General features: G+C 42.3%; 2 protein-coding genes across 2 annotated transcripts in view; one reads left to right on the top strand and one right to left on the bottom strand.

Annotated features, from left to right (window-relative positions):
• TIAM1 (TIAM Rac1 associated GEF 1) overlaps positions 1–16,885 on the top strand; it is a 347,472-nt gene that overhangs the window by 72,613 nt on the left and 257,974 nt on the right. The window lies entirely within an intron of this gene.
• On the bottom strand, positions 9,765–10,358 carry LOC308509263 (large ribosomal subunit protein eL21). The gene has a single exon (XM_081077079.1). The coding sequence runs from the start codon at positions 10,336–10,338 to the stop codon at positions 9,856–9,858; it is 483 nt and encodes a 160-aa protein (XP_080933205.1). The 5' UTR covers positions 10,339–10,358; the 3' UTR covers positions 9,765–9,855.

The raw sequence follows: 16,885 nt of genomic DNA, 5'->3' as shown, positions 1-16,885 counted from the left end.
GTCCCGATGGGCAAGGAAATAAAATTAAGGCAGGTATCCGCGACCCCGATGGGAAAGTAAAAAAATAATAAAAGCAGGTATCCGAGGCCCCGATGGGCCAAAAATTATTTAAAAAAAAAAAAAAAAAAAGACATCCATTGCCTCGATGTGCCAGAGGTTTGGGAGAATGGGAGGGGGGACCCAGCAGGTATCCGAGATCCCGATGGGCTTAAGGGGGAAAAAAATTAAAAGCAGGTATCTGCAGCCCCGATGGGTAAATTAAAAAAATAAATAAAACCAAATATCCGCAGCCCCGATGGGCAAAACATAAAAGAGTGAAGGGAAAAGAAACCTAAACCACAAAAAACCAGGCCTCAACCAAAACTTATTGCAAAAAAATTTCTTTAAAATGTAAAATAGCCTAAAAATATCCCGAATAAATGAAAAATATGGAGGAGGTGTCAAGAAAATACTAGAAGAAAGTGCAGAATTTAAAAAAATATTTTATAGAATTTTGGTAGGTTTTTTTTTTTTGCTTTTTAAGAAATGAGCCATAAAGTGTGGTTGGCGATTGGCAAGTGTTCCAGAAAGGACCACAGGGGTGAAGATATCTTGATATCCAGCCTATACCTCAGGAAAAGAAGAAAAATAAGGAGTTTGCATTTTAGCGGGGTGACAGAAAAGCAAGAAACTTAGCTAAATCTTGTAGAATGTTAGAAGCGGATAAATACTATAGATAAAAGCAGAGTGGGGCAGAGGTAATTGGAGTACAATTTTAAATACATCGGTCAGGACTGGACTGGTGAGAAGAGGCTTTGTGCAAACACTGGAAGGAGGTGTGGATATCAAGGAAGAACATTCTGGAGAGAATTAAGAAGACCCGGTGCCAAGGCTCTGAAGAGGGAACATATCGGTGTGTTTGAGCAAGGAAGCCGGCACGAGAAGAGTTCAGTATGGTAAGGTCTACTGTGTCATTCAGTCTTTGTCGGCCACTTAATTTTTCCCTTTACTTTTGAGTCACTTCCATTTTAACCCATGGAGATGTCTTCATCTTTCTATTGCACTTTTCATCTGATAACTTCCCTAAGCCCCAACTTTTTTTGATATTCCTTCCCGGTCCCCCATTGAAGTTCTCCCTGGCCCTGATGGGTGAGACTTTGGACTTTGATTTTGTTCCTCCTCCTGGTTCCTCTATGACTCACTTTTTCCTGGCATGCCTTCTTTCCTCCCTTGCTCATGGCTTTGCCCTTCTCTGCACCTTTCTTAGCACTTTCTGCCTTTGAGAACTTCACCGAGCCCCTCTTCTCCTACTAGTGCTTATCCTGAAGCAGGTACTATTCTAAGCACTTAACAGTTACTATTCATTTAATCATCAGTCACAACCTTTGGTGCTATTGTTTCTTCCATCTTATGAATGAGGAAATTGAGGTACAGAGAGACTATATACATACCTTGCCCATGGTCACACAGCTAGAAGTGCTGAGCTCAACCCCAGGGCATTTGCTTTTCCAGTGTGTGTGCTTTGCTCCGTTGTGTGATGAACACACGTCCATACTTGACCTTCCTCCTAGCTTCAGCCCAGTCCGAGGGATTCGTAACCAGTAACCACAATTTAGGGTCTTAAAGCAAGGTAGACTTATGATTTCAGTTTCATGAGTCAGGAGCTTGGGTGCTGTTGAGTAGGTTATAAGGCTGGAGTCCAGGTGTTGGCCAGACTGTGTTGTCATCTGGCGAAGAAACGCCTCTGGGCTCATTCACGTTGTAGGCAGAATTCATTGCCTTGCAATTGTGAGGCCCAGAGCCCTGGATTCTGACTGACTGTCACCTGGAGGCCCGTGTGGGCTGACGCTGCCCACAGCTCCTCACACACAGCCCGGTCCTTAGGCAGTTCACAACCTTTCTAAAGAAAGGCCCCGTCTGCTAAGATGGAGTCTCATATAATGAAATGCAATCAGTGGAGTAACAGCTCACCGCTTTTGCTGCAGTCCATTCGTTAAAATCAAGTCACAGATCCTGCCCACAGTTGAAGGGAAGGGGTTGGACAAGGGTGAAGATCACTGAGGGTCCTCGTAGGACGTGCCCTTCACAGATGGCGCACTGATCTGGGAACTTGAGCCCGAAACCAGAACTCGTCGCTGCACCTCTTCCAATTCTCCGATGTCTGTGTTACCACGTGTCTTCCAGCCACCAGATTTTTAGCCTGAGTATGAGTGCGTGTGCATGACTCACACACACACTCACTCACACACACACTCACACACACACTCACACTCGCCCCCTCCCCTGACCCCTACCCCGCTGTTAGCCTAATTGTCCAACCTTTGCCTGTTGAACAAATAGCTGCTGCCATGCTGGTTCCAAGCTTGTTGTCTACCCATCCAGGAGTGTGTGCAGCGCCCCACTCACTCTAGTTCTTCCCCTGCGGCACCCCCACCCCCACCTCTTCTAAGCCTCCTGGATTCCTGCTGAAACCCACTCACTCCTGGTGCTTTTTACCCTGGCTTCATGTGGGCATCACCAATCATGACTTAAATTGGATTACTCAACCATGTACGGACTTGGCTAACTTTCCTATACATAGTTTTTAAAAAATTAAAACATTTTTTTTTATTAATGTAAGGTTGTACCTGAAATAAAAAATTCATGAAGAAAACATGATACACTAAATCAAACATGCCGTTTGGCTGTCTGAGTCACCCAATACGCCTGCCCCTTCGGCAGGCTCTGCCTGCAGTTGGGCACCCCAGATATCGGCAGGTGTGGCTGATGGCCGGTGCCAGAGTGCCTGTGGCCCAGCTGACTGGCTGCGCCTGCTGTGCCAGGCATGATTTATGCTCACCTCACAACTACACACCAGCCCCTGGTATAACACAGACGACGAGGCCTGTCCTGGCATGTGGGGCTTCACCCCTATCCTTCTTGTGTGAACTTTTTTCCTCTTATATTCTTAGCTTAATTGACTTTTGGATAGATTAGGTGCTGTTTAATGATGTCTGCGGCCTACAGGATGGTTCTGATGAATTCTCAGGAGGAAGAGGCCATCTTGATCCCAGACCCTTCTGTGGGTCAACACTGCTCTTGTGCGGGGCCTTTTGGGTTCCCGCTGTGTGCTCTGCACCTTCCCAAGCCCTGGGAAACAAGAGGTAGAGAGAAAGCACTGGTTCTGCCTTGAAGAAACGTAGATCTGGGTGGGAAACAGGGCATCCATGAAAAAGAGCAGCCAGAGGAAGAACTGCCATGGTTCCTTAGGATCTGCTTCCTGCAGAGGGTCAAGGACACCTGCTGGAGAAGGGTCTTGGGCTGAGAGAGGACCCACTGCTTAGGATATGGAAGTTGAGAAGGACCTCTTTGAAAGGAGGCACTTTGGGGAGATTCCAGTTCTTCTGATAGGAATGGGCTTTTCCTTATATTTGGGGAAGGATGGAAATTGAGTCTAATCACAGCCTGTGGGGAGAAGGGCAGCAGTGCTCCCCAGGAGCCAGTGATTCACGGCTTCTACAACTGCATTCCCTCAAGGCAGCTCCTCCCGTCCTCCCTTAGGTTCTGGCAAGGCTGGGAATGTGGTCGCTGCCTGGTACCACACTGGTTGCCCACAGAAGTACCCTGGGCCCCTGTGCCTTCCTTCATTTTTGAAGCCAGCCAGACGTTTGCGTTTCTACTTAATTGAATTATGTTCCGGCCTGAGCATTTTTTGCTTTGTCTTGCTCAATTTGCAGGGAGTTTGCTCCTGGTACTTAACACCAAACCCAGTCCTACCCAAGAAAGAAAAAGGAGTTGTGACAATGGCAGGACAGGTTTCTCTGTGCAAGCAGCTGGTATTTTCTTGAGTGGAAACTTTGGAGAAGGAACTAGTAAAACCAAAAGCAGCAACTATTTTTTTAAGCAACTGCTACGAGTCTGGCATTGAGCTAAGTTGTCTACACCCATTGCTTCCTTTACTCTCCAGAGCAATCCGGGTAGGTGGGTACTGTTAGCACACTTGCTATTGCAAATGGGGAAACTGAGGCTGGGAGAGGTCAAGTACCTTGGTCACAGAGATCCTCAGGAATGGCGACCAGGGGACTCAGCTAGGCAAAGCTGGAGTCTCTGACCCAAAAACTCAAGCCCAGTATGAGGGTTTGCTAGTGGTCATGTAGAGGTCATTCCTTCTGAGAGCTGCCATGATTCTGAATGCGGAGTCTGAGTGACAAGGAAATTGTAGCCCGAAGTCAGACGTGGTGCTGGGAAGGAAATGCCTTGATGGTCAGCCCCCATGTTTGGGCTTCGAACTTAGATTCTGTCCTCTAATTTCATATAGAAGGAGCGAGCAGTGTTTCTTCCACTGGAGGCTCAGTGAGCTGTCTGAGAGTGAGCACCAGTGCTTATTAGCACAGGACAGATGGACTGGGTGTGCCAGCCCTGCCTCTGGACTGGGCATCTGGGTCATGAGGCCTGGTATAGCTATAACTTACACCCCGGCCTCAGTACACAGCAGCAGGAGGTTGCTTATAATTTTCAGCTGCAGAAATTTTGGCTGAAGGCAGAGTTTGTTTAAAAAACAAAGCAAAAGAAAACAATGACAACATACAGCCCCCCCCACCATGCCTGAAATCAAGCTCCCCAAAATACAACCAACCGAAGCCCAAACAACCCCTTCATTTTCCCCCACCCCCCAACTGCGTTCATTTCCCTGGATCAGGGAAGGCTAACTGATAAATTCAATGGATATATTCCAACTCAGGAAGTAATAGATGGTAGTTTTAAAACGACTTTTGGATTTTGATAAGGATTTGGCATATCTTCAGTCTCCTATGAACATAACAGACCTTTGGGTATTGCGAGGAGTTTGAGTGTTTGAGATCTCTGCCAGCTTGGCTACGTTGGGGCAGCATTTATGACAATAGTCAGAATTCTGTGAAGTTGCTAAACGTCCGTGTCTCTTTTAATTGGAATTATAGACATCCAGAATGACAAGGGGAAACTTAAAATCTCCTTGATTTACCAGACTATTTTCTACAAAATTTGTATCTTACATGAAAGAGTCTTTTAGAGTGAGCCCTTGCCCTTCCTTTAGCAAAATCAAAATGTAATCTAAAAGAACTATGGTTAAAGAACATTCTAGAAGACACTTCAACTAACCAGAGTAAGGCTTGTCATGGAATTACAGAATGTTAAAGTCGGCAGAGGCATAGTGATCAAATGAATTCAAACCATTCATTTTACAGATAAACTGAGGCCTTGGAGGTTTTAGTGTTTTGCTCAAAGTCAGGATTCACTCATCACCTTAGATTATTTCTCGCATTACCCTGTGGCATATGATGTTGCATTTCACATGCTAGGTGACATTTCCCATGGAAACGGTACCTACTTGTTATGTGCCGTTGAGTCAGCTCTGACTCCTGGCGACCCCACGAATGAGTGACGTCCACAATGTCCTGTCCTCACAGCCCTGCTCAGCTCCCGTAGATTTCTGCCTGGGGCTTCTATTATGGAGTCAATCTATCTCATATTAGTCTTCCTCTTTTCCTGCTGTCTTCTATTTTCCCAGCATTATTGATTTTTCCAAAGAACCCTGCCTTCTCATGATGTGCCCAAGTAGGACAGGTTCAGTTTTGTCATTTTTGCTTCCAGCGATATTTCAGGCTTAATTTTCTCCAGGACCTACTTGTTCATCTTGGTGGTGATCCAGGGGACGGTCGAGCTGTCCTGCAACACCGTATTTCAAATGAGTCCATTTTTCCCTGTCAGCCTTTTCACTGTCTGGCTTTCCCATCTGTACATAATAATTGGGAATATGAGGGGGTGGCATGATCTGAGCTTGGGTCTCTAACGACACATCTTCGCTCTTAATGATCTTTCCTTAATTCTTTCATTGCCCCCCTTCTGAGTTTCAGCCTTCTCTTGACTTCTTGGCTGCAGTCTTCATTTGAATTGATGACTAAATTAAGTTAAGCAAAAGCAGTAGTTGTGTTTGTATTCTCTTATTCTTAGAAAGGAATGCTGACATAGATGTTTTTATTGTTAAATATTTAATGGCAGACTCTACTTAATTTGGATATTAGGTCATTATTTCTCTGAGGTCCTGATAAATAGTCCAGTCTCATTTTTCCTCAAGCTGAAAGATTTCACTTTGGTGCTTGTGGGGAAAGTAAATATGGAATTTATATTACAGCAATTAGTCATCTATCCTAATTTTCTTCCTTGTAAATTCCCAGAGCATACACATGATATCCATCAGTCTGGGTTGCTGATGCTTTAAAACCATTGTGACATTGTAGATACTTCACTTCTCTTTTGAAATTTAAGGCAATAAGGAATTTAGTAGAAACCTGCCTGTATTATTTTTCAATCAGGAAGCTGCTTTCCGCAGTTGCTGTTTTCTTGTGCTGATGCAGACTGACTCAGCTCTATGTTTTTGGATAATAGGAAAAACAGTGCAAATTCTTAATTTTCATGCCTCTACTTAAGAGAGTGTATTGAAGTTTGATAACTGCCGTTATAATTTCCCTGGGATAGCTTAAATCTTTAACGCATTCCATATAAACACAGGTCCCACTGCTGGGAGCTAAAGAGATTAGAATTGATTTTCATGAAATTTTTCACTTAATGAAATCTCATCAATTTTAATGTGAGACTGGGGAGGGTCCAAGGTTAACAGTTTACAGACTGTGGCTTCTCTTTGGGTTTTTGGGAGGCTGCACCCCTGAGGGCCAGGTTTTATGAAATATGTTCAAAATGACTTGTATGGGTGCCAGGTCTGTGTGATGTTTTATATTACATAACCGGTCAGATTTATGTTGCCTACAGTGAGTTCCAAGTCCTAGTTTTAGGGATTTGTCAGAGGGGTAGGGATACCGTTTGCCTACCTGAGAACGAAAACTTGGAAAACCATAATAATTCAGGGCTCATTATAGAAACCAGGGTTATAAAATAAGATTTTTGAAGTCCCAAATAAGCATATCAGAAAACATACTTTGAAAACTAAAAGAGATTCACACCTTGGGCCATAAGAGTCTGAGATTTCAGGATTTTATTTCAACGTGGAATCAGCTGAAATCTTTTTTTTTTTTTTTAAGGAGGGCGCAGCTCACAGGGGTCCATGCAGGCATCGAACCGGCAACTTTGGTGTTATTAGCACCATGCTCTCACCAGCTGAGCTGACCGGCCATAGCTGAGATTTTTTTATGCAAGGTCATTTAAACTGTTGGGGCCCCATTAGAAGTTGATTCTAGTTATGCGACCTCTCCCCAGAAAAATATGTGCACACGCCACACAACTTTTTGTATACAGTTTTGAGAGGTTCATGTATACCCTTGGAGTTTAGTAACATATTTTGTCATGTATACTTCAGTTTTTGTTCTAGAATCATGGTGCTTAGTACTCTGCTGGGTTGTGTAGTCCCAACAAAATTTTGAGCCTTTCTTGATTGTCCTTTTCAGATTCAGCATTGATGAATTGACTTCTGATGTCACATTAAGAAGTTATTCTTATAAATTAGAAGCATTAAATGAACTACATTGCTGCTTTTTCATTAAAAACAATAAAACAAAACAAAACAACAGCAAAACAAAACAACAATAACAAAAATCCAGGCAGATTTGGAAGGCAAGGGAAGAGAAGCTAGAAGCAGGAGAGTGCATTGAAGGAATATTAACAGAGAACTCTGGATGATTGTATTTGAAAAACCATTTTCAAAAAGTCAGATCTTATCTCAAAGGGTTAAACCACGAGTTAAACCAGTGAGGATTATAGCAGAATGTTCAGTAGGCTCTGAACCCAATTCTAAAAAGTGTTTTGGGCTGTGGGCCATCTTTGGCTCTCTAAGGTAATTGTCTTGTGGGAAAAGGTTGCCTCCCTTCACCCGCCATGAAAACTCTGACATTGTCTGGGGAACTGGCCCTGAAGTATCTGTTCATTATTTCTTGCCCGTTACTAGAGGGTTTAATTATTTCAATGACACAAGCAGTTGGGGAATCTGACAGGCCTGGCCATGCCCCACACTTGGCTCTTTCATAACCCATGGCTTCCCATCCTTTTTTGCCTTTGTTTTTTCAGAGGTGAAGCTGTGAATGAAAGATGAGAATCCAAGTTTTCTACCTTTTGGTCGGGATGCTTTCTGCTTAAATTACTCCAAGGCAGTTAAAAGTTGCTTTCATGCCTGGGTAATGTGTATGAATAGCGATACAATTGAGTTTGGTATTTAATAGATGAGTTCACTGAAACATGGGATCACACCTGACCAATCACTGGAGACTTCTAGTCCTGGCTCTTCTGGTCTTTGCCTGTGGGGCCTGGTGTGTTCGGATGCCTCCTTCAGTTTATTTTCCTTTCTAAGTCTTAGTGAGGTTGTTAAAATGCACAATTCCAGAGCACTGTCTCGGCGAAGGCTCTCTTCTTGTCCAAACTTTAGTTAGGCTCCTCTGAGCCCTCTTTTCGACTCGGCCTCAACTTTGGCCCCTGGCTCTCTCTTTGGCCTGCCTAGCTCAGTCTTAGCAAAAAAACCTTGCTAAATTAGCCCCCCACCCTTGATATTTGAATACCCTGGATATCCAACCAAGTTTTTCATCCCCAACTTTGATGTATAAGTCCTTGGCCTGCCTTTAGCAAGAATCCTGTTAGGACAGTTTAGCAAGAATTCCCCTACTCTTGATGTCTCCTTTTAGTAATTTTCCATCCATTATGACGCCCTCCCCTGGTCCTTGCCTATAAAATCCCACTTGTCCTTGTAGTATTTGGAGTTGAACTTGATCTCTCTCCCTTATTTGCAATACCCCTATTGCAGTTGTTTTGAATAACGTCTTCCTTAGCATTTTAACGTGTCAGAATATTTTTTTCTTCAATAACCTCTAAATTCTTACTTGATGTGTCCAAGATTGGACCCTGTGCATTAGTGAGGAAAGTCTAACTCCTGAAACAAAATCCAAAATCACAGTGAACTTAACAAGAGTTTATTACTTGTCCACATACAGTTCTCTCCCAAATGGGGATTCCAGGACCCAGACTCCTTCTGTATTGTGACTCTGCCACCTCCAACATGTGCTGACCATAGTTGCCATATTCCTGCAAGTCAAGTCATGGAAAAGGAGAGAGCACGAAGTCTTGTATGGGGGAGGACGCATCCCTTCCACTCACGTGCTTTGGCTAGAATCAAGTCACACAGTCACTTTCTCTTCAAAGGAGTCCAGGAAATGTAGGCCAGAGGAAGCGGGATTAAGTATCGAGTACCAACCCATGAATCACATTTTAAACAAATGTCACATGTGATTCTGATGCAGGGGTTGTTTGGGCCACACCTTGAGAAATGCTGTACATAATGATTGCCAAGTGTCATCCAATCCCAATGTCCCATGATTCTGTTGTGCTGGGACTTTTTACGCAGTAAAATCCTTTCAAAGTGCAAAGAGAAGTTGAACAAACAAAATCACAATTGATTTTTGTGCCCATATTTTAAGCTTGGAAATGAATGTTGCCCTGTTCAGACCAGCTGATGAAATGGTCAAGGTTACCATCTCTTCTTCTTAATGGCCCCACAGTCGTCTTGCTTTGGGAACTCACCAAGATGTTACCTTATGGAGCCTCATTACAGGATTGGGAGCACAGGAAACATGCTTGTTTCCCTTAGCAACTAAATGCTGTGGATATTTTGTCTTTTCCCTTTGTCTCTTTAAATCCACTGAAGACATGAGGGTTTTCCTAACTTCTTTTGCTTAGAATCACTGATCTGGGGCCATAAAAACTCTGACAGTATCTGCAATAGACTGGTCACTTGTGTTGTCATTTTTTTTTTTTTTTTTTTTTTTAGGACACAAAAGTTTTCTTTAAATATTTCTTTGGGGGAGGGGACGCCACACTCAATTAAGAGAAATATTTTTACAGAGGTCTTTTATTTTTTTACACTTATGCCATGAATTCATAGGGAATGGGTTCCAGCAGCTCAGGCTCCTTTCCATTGGTTCTCACAAAGTGTGCTTCTCTGGGTGGGGCAGGCTGGCGTTTCAGTTGAACCCAGGTACCTTTCTCTTTGGCTTCCTTCTTTTTCTGATCATTTTCCTTTACCCGTTTCAGGAAGCTATCTCGGCTCTTAGAGTGCTTAATATGCTCAATACGAACATTAATTCTCTTGGCAAGAATCTTGCCCTTGACTTGTTTGTTTACAACAATGCCAACCGCATGCTGAGTAACATTGTAGACCCTTCCCGTTTTGCCATGGTAACATTTGTGGGGCATTCCTTTTTGAACAGTGCCCATTCCCTTGATGTCTACAATATCACCTTTCTTGTAGATTCGCATGTATGTGGCCAAAGGAACAACTCCATGTTTTCTAAAAGGCCTAGAGAACATATAGCGGGTGCCTCTCCTCTTTCCCTTTGTGTTGGTCATTTTGACGAATTACTGGAAGATGTCGGTCCCGGCCGAAAATGTGTTGTCATTTTTAAAGAGGCCAAGGATTTGGGTTTGTTTTGTGTTTGGAGTTGGGCTAAAAGCAGACACGGGGGTTGGGAGGGACAGTGTAGTGATCATTTTTCCTTAATTCCACCAAGGAGAGTTAGTGGAGTGAAAAGATATATTTGGATCTGTTTGAGATGTGGTTTGAGCAAATTGCAGTTGTAAGGGAAAACTAGATTGTGTGTATAGTCTTTGAGACTTTTTTGGGTTTCGAATTTCTCAACATCATCGGTTGCAAAGCTAGCAAACACGACGTAGGCTTCTGGATGCTTTCTGGATTGAATATAGTACTGACAGCAAACAACATTAACATTAATACAGTACTTATATGTGACCTCTGTTATGATCTCACTTCCTCCTCTGAACAACACAAGGAGGTGTTAATACTGTTTTATCCCTATTTTACCAGATGAAGGAAACAGGTTGAGGTTCAAAGAAGCTGAATAATTGTGCAAGGTTGTATTGTGGGTAATTAAGACCCTGTGACTATCAGAAGCATAAGTAATTCATGGTTTTGTTCCTTCTTGGTCTGATTTGTTGTTCTGCATTAGCCATTATATTCTTGGACAACTAGTGGTTTTCGGAGAGCTCCCTCTCTCTTTCTTTTACACATAGATTGCATGGTACAGAAGAAAGTGGTTCTGTTTCCTTTTATGGCAGTTATGGTTTCTGGATTAGCACTCAGAACTGCCATATTTTTGAGGATGTGGGTAAAGTCAGTTCTATTTCTCACCAGCCTTTGATGTACACCATGCTTAGAGTGTATAGGAAGCTTATAAATACTAATGACTTGTCAACTATGGTGTCTTTTAGGGATCATTTCATAGGATATTATCAGTCAAATGCATTTTAAGGAACAGAATGTATTTGAGGTTTCTGCTACTCTTCTCATTGGGTCAAGGGAAGATAGTATTGAGTCTCTTTGTAGCCAAGTCCAGTTTTAAACATTGTGACAACCCCCTCCTTCTGTCTAACTGCTTCTGGTGAATTAATGGAGGTGGCAAACTACCCTACCCGAGTCCATGGCAGACATCACCAATCAACTGTAGCACTTTCCCCCGGACATGATATCAGATGGACACTTATCAGTTGATCATCGTTATTTAGCATATTAGTTAATACTAAATTTTCACCTCTGGTTGACCATATCCCTACCTTTGTTATCAAATAACTCCATAATTTATTTAGATCAGTGGTTCTCAACTGGGGACACAATTGTTCTCCTGGAGACATTTGGCAATGTTTGGAGTTATTTTTGGTTGTCACCGTTGTGGGGTTTGCTCCTGGCATCTAGTGGGTGGAAGCCAGAGATGCTGTTAAACATGCTGCGATGCGCTGAACCCCTTGTTCATCCCCCTTGACAAAGAATCATTCACCTCAAAATGCCGATAGTGCCAAGGCTGTGAAACCCTGATTTAATCTCCGAAGGGTTTCTGAGTGGTTAGGGAGTGAGGAGTAAGAAGTTGGACACCAAAGAGGACTTTGGAGAGACAGCAGAATATCTGGCAGAACTGGTGAGAAAAGGATTAATTTAAGGTAGGTCTCTGTACAGATCTATCAATTCCCTTCAGTGCCCTGTTTGAGGAACACAGCCTAGAGTGTGCATTGATGGAGCAGATCACAGACACATCATGAGTGGCTTGGTAACACGGTCACTTCTTGGACCGTTTTGTTGTCTGGTGCTTAATGGAATTAGTAAAGAGTAGATGATGAAAGTGGCTGCTCTGTACATAAGCTTTTGTGTCTTCACTCCAGAAACGTTGATCTTTTATTAATAAAGCAATCTGAGATTTGAATCTACCCACATAATGTACATTCCAAGCTAATGGAAGCAATGTGTCCCAAAATAAAGAAATGGTTAAGTAAATGATGGAATATCCACGTAACATAATTAAAATAATTTCTTAATGACAGGAGAACATTTTTAGGATATGTTACATAAAGTAAATTAGGTAAATAACTGTGAATGTAATGTGATCTTAACTTGGCTATATTTATACCAAAAATAGGCTGGGAGGATTGCAGTTTCAAGAGTGAAGGACTGTGTTCTGTATACTTTGATATACTTTCCAAATTTTCTTTAATGAACATATGAGAAAAATATAAATACAGTTGCTCTTTGAACAATGCTGGGGTTAGGGGCATGAATTTCTCCCCCCTCCCCCACCATGCAGTTGAAAATCCGTGTATAACTTTTGACTCTGAAAACTTAGCTACGGTTCGCCCTCTGCATCTGTGGACTCCCAACTGTGGATCAAAAAAGTTGAACCATAACAGGTCCACCTATTTGTGTAAGTTCAGACTCATGTTGTTCAAGGGTGAACTGTATTTTAGAGTTAGCTACAGTGATGAAGTTTCTATGTTTGAAATAAATGAGTTTGTCATTTGGGGACAAGGATCTTTTGATTATCAAGTGACTGCTATGTGCCCGTCACAGTGCTGGACATGTTGGAGGCTGATAAATGAATAGATACGTTCCACCATAGTGAGTAAGTGCTGGTGTGGGGATGGGAATCAAGTTTTATGGGACAACAGAGGGCAGAATAGCCAAGTTTCTCTACAGATATGAAGGAAGGCTTCACCAAGGAGGTGACATATGAGAAGGATCTTAATAACAGAGTAGGATTTTATGAGGCAAAGAAGGTCTGAGAAACACCAAGCCAGTGTTTAAATTGCTTCCTGAACTATAAATGGGAATTGCCTGCTCTGTTCTGTCACATGATCTGTAAGTTGCTATGTGAGTGAAAGTTTTTATTATTAGCACCATACATAGCTGTAGTGTTGAGTGACCCAGGACTTACCCCCACCCCCCGTCCTTTTTATATGACAATTGGATTGATTATTTTCTCAGCATTAAATACAGTTTTGTTTGCATTAACTCACAGGACATTTTGTGGCCCTATAGGTACATACCTTTAGAGTGACTTTGCTTTCCTGGGTCCATAAAAGGGACCATTTTACCATGTTGCTTTAAACTCTAGGACTAAGAGCCTTTCAAAGGATAACTTGAATGAAGTTGGATGTTGGTTTAAAAGACATGAAGACTGAAGTCTGAAGTTGCTGCTGTGGAATGTGGCTTCCATTGTTCTACAAACAGGTTCAATACCCGCAGAAGGGCAGCCAGGTGCCCCGACATTCTTGGTATGAACCCTGGGGATCACTCTTTGTGAAGAAGTGAAGAATTTATCTGTTTGATACTGAAGGACGTCTAACCAGTCTGTTTAGCTTGATCTAAATATGAATAGATCGTGAATTTAGAAAACAAGATGCACGTTGCCTGAGACTTTTAACCATAATACTTTTTTCATTCACGAACTTAAGAATTAATTCATTTCGTAATTATTCCTTGGAAGCCTACTGTGTGCCAGGCCAGAGGTCACTTGTCTGGCAAACTCTCCCCTTCAGAACAGCGCAGAGAATCAAAGAGGTCAATCTGTTAACACAGGTCCCCAGCAGTCCCTGCACTGGTGCTCTGGGCTTCCTCCTGGAGAGTCACTGTGGGTCTCACACAGAGTCTGTCCCCTGCTTCCCCCGGTGCTATGGAATTTGGGAGTTGGAAGAATGGAAAATGCAACAAACTATATCTACAATGAAAGTACATCACCTGAGGGCTGATGTTGGAGGTGACAGCCTGTTAGCAAGAGAGGAAATCAAGTCATTATAAGAGCACACCTGAATCAAAAGAGTTTAGCAGTGTTGGGAAGAAACCTTTCCAGCTCCTAACTGTGGTTTGCATGGGATTAGAGCATAACATAGTACAGGTGGCCATTTGTCATCAAGAAGTAAATGATTCTGCGTTTAGTCAACTCTTTGCCATGCTCGGTTCAGATGGCAAGGTGGCATGTAATCTGTTTTAGATCCTCTCCTCCAGGGAGACCTCGGAGGGTAGGACACGGGCACCTGGGTTCCCTCTCTTGTCAACTGTAGCGCTCATGTCATCTATTTCCAGTCTGTTAGGGTCACTGTCCTGTGCTCCTGTTGTCCAGTGTCTGAGAATCATTGTTTCATATATATTGTCTGTTTTAAAAAGTTGTTTCAGTTGGGTATATAAATTTGGCCCTTGTTATTTCATCTTTACTGTATATGGAAGTTCTGTAATATATTTAACAGTGCTTCTTTTCCCTTTCAAAATAGATATTAAGAAATTAAAAAAAGATTCAAACATTTAAAAATATTAAACTTCAGTTACATGGCAAATTCACAAATGTGGAATAGCATATTCCCTGACAATCTTTGATCATCGTGAAGTGTGATCACAAAATATGGTGAATGTTTAAATAAAAAAAAAATTTATTAGCGTAAAAGACACATTGCCATTAATCCCCCACAATATACCCCCTCTTGCTTCGAACACACTTATCCCATAATTCTTGCTACTTTCTGAAGCACTTCTGGAAGTCCTCTTTTGTGAGTGCCTTTAGTTGTACTGTCATGGCTGCCTCGATGTCCTGAGTTGATTCAAAATGTTTGAATTGATTTTGGGAAAAAGCCAGAATTGCACAGTTAAAGACGTGGTGAATAAGGTGGACAGAAATTGCTGTACCAGAGAAGCGATGTGTGACACAGAGCCTTTCCATTGAAACCATAAAATACGGTGAATGCTGCTGCCAAGTGCCATCCAACGGAAAGGCAGTCATCTTCAATACAGGAAGTGGGGCATCGAACCTTAGTAACAGTGTGTGACAAGTTTCAGTTTGTTGGGTGCAGTCAGTCGGGTGTGAGCTACGGTTGAGAGAAGGTGTGTTTTAACGTGTGCCATAAATGACCCTCCATCATGACAAAGCTCCGTGTCACACATCGCTTCTGGTATATGGCAATTTCTGTCAAATAAAAACATTATGGTGTGTCTTCATCCACCTTATTCACCGGATCTGGCACCGTGCAACTTCTGGTTCTCCCCCAGAGTCAAAATGATTCAAGACACCGACGCAGCCACGATGACAACACAACTAAAGACACAAGTGGCCAGAACGATGGGATAAGTGTGTTCGATGTGAGGGGGATTAATGGCAACGTGTCTTTTACTGTAATAATTTTTTAAAATTTAAACACTCTCTGTATTGTTTGATCACACCTCATATGTTGTTTCTGTGTGTAAGCCCAGATGAAGATGTATCAGGGTGTTACGTCAATTATCATCCTCATCTTACACCATGATTAAAACCTCTGTTCTCCGCCATCAGGGGATTGGTTCCTTTTTGAATTTTCTGCCTGTTTTTCATATGTTTTGAGAAATTGGTGTAGAAGAAAGGCTTGACTTTCTAAAGTTTGGTAAGCATGGACCTATCTTCGGACTAAAAGTATGGAGTGTAACACACAATTGTAGTTGAAATTGATCAAATTACTTGATCTATTTTCAGAGGTTGTATTCACAAGTGGTATAATTGATGCGTTAGTTTTCATTCTCTTTATGCTGGTTTGCCCAATCTAATCATCTGAATGTTGTTAATGTGGGATTAAGGCACATTTCTGAGCATTTTGGCTTTTAAAGAGCAAGATACTATAGCTCTTCTGCAAAAGCTATAATGATACCAATAGGTATAAATGGCAGTGTTCATGGTGGTGCATTTTTCTTATCTTGTAAAGGCTAGGATCAAATCTAGGAAGATTTGCCTGACTCCTTTGCTCGAAGAGGTCTGTCTTTCAATTTCTCTGGTACTTATTGCTTCAATTCTTATTTACCTACCTTAAGTTGTTTTTGAAACATGGTGAGAGATAATGAAAAGAGAAAATAAAAGGCCTTTACTTCAGTGTTGAATAAAGATATATCTGTCGAAGTTTTAGTTTGTTTTATGTTTCCTTTACAGTTTCAGATAGCATTTCTTTGATTATCAGTAAAGCAGAGCATGTCTCCCCCAAGGCCTACTTACCATTCGTTTAGCCATCAGAGTTGTTTTCCAACATGTAGGTCTGGTTGTTCTCACTCCTCTTTGACAGGAGTTAACTGCCTACAGATTACAGTCCGATCTTTGTGATGGCGTTTAAGACCTTCCCTGTCTGACCCCAAATTCTTTTCCAGCCCTATCGCCACCATACATTGTTTTAGCTAGAAGGCAAACGTCTTGATATTGCTGGAACATGCCATGTATTTTAATACCTCTCTGTGTGTTTGCTTCCACTGTCCCTGGAAAACCTTTCTCCCTGTACCTTCAACTGCCAAACCATGCAGGTTGGGACATCTTCCCAGCCTTCACACGTGGAACTACTTCTTCTCTTGTCTGGATTTCTATAACTTTCTCACAAACTGGCTAGAGGGTGTGTCAGGGAAGATGATGGTAATTTGTAAACCTGCAGGTCAGATTACCCGGGTCCTGCTTCTGGGTTTAGTGCTGTCAGTCCGCCATATAATTATGCAGGTAGAAGAACAGGGACAGAATAAAGACTATAGAAGGACATTTGGGAAAATGGTCAAGGCTTTACCTTTGAGAAGCTGGGAGCAAAAGAACAGCCAAGTCTTTGTTGATGTTCTCCTATTTCTGTC

The sequence above is a fragment of the Rhinolophus hipposideros genome, assembly GCF_964194185.1.
Source record: "Rhinolophus hipposideros genome assembly, chromosome: 2".
Lineage (NCBI taxonomy): Eukaryota > Metazoa > Chordata > Mammalia > Chiroptera > Rhinolophidae > Rhinolophus > Rhinolophus hipposideros.
The sequence above is the reverse complement of the archived record's forward strand: the minus strand, read 5'-3'. Positions and strand labels throughout refer to the sequence as shown.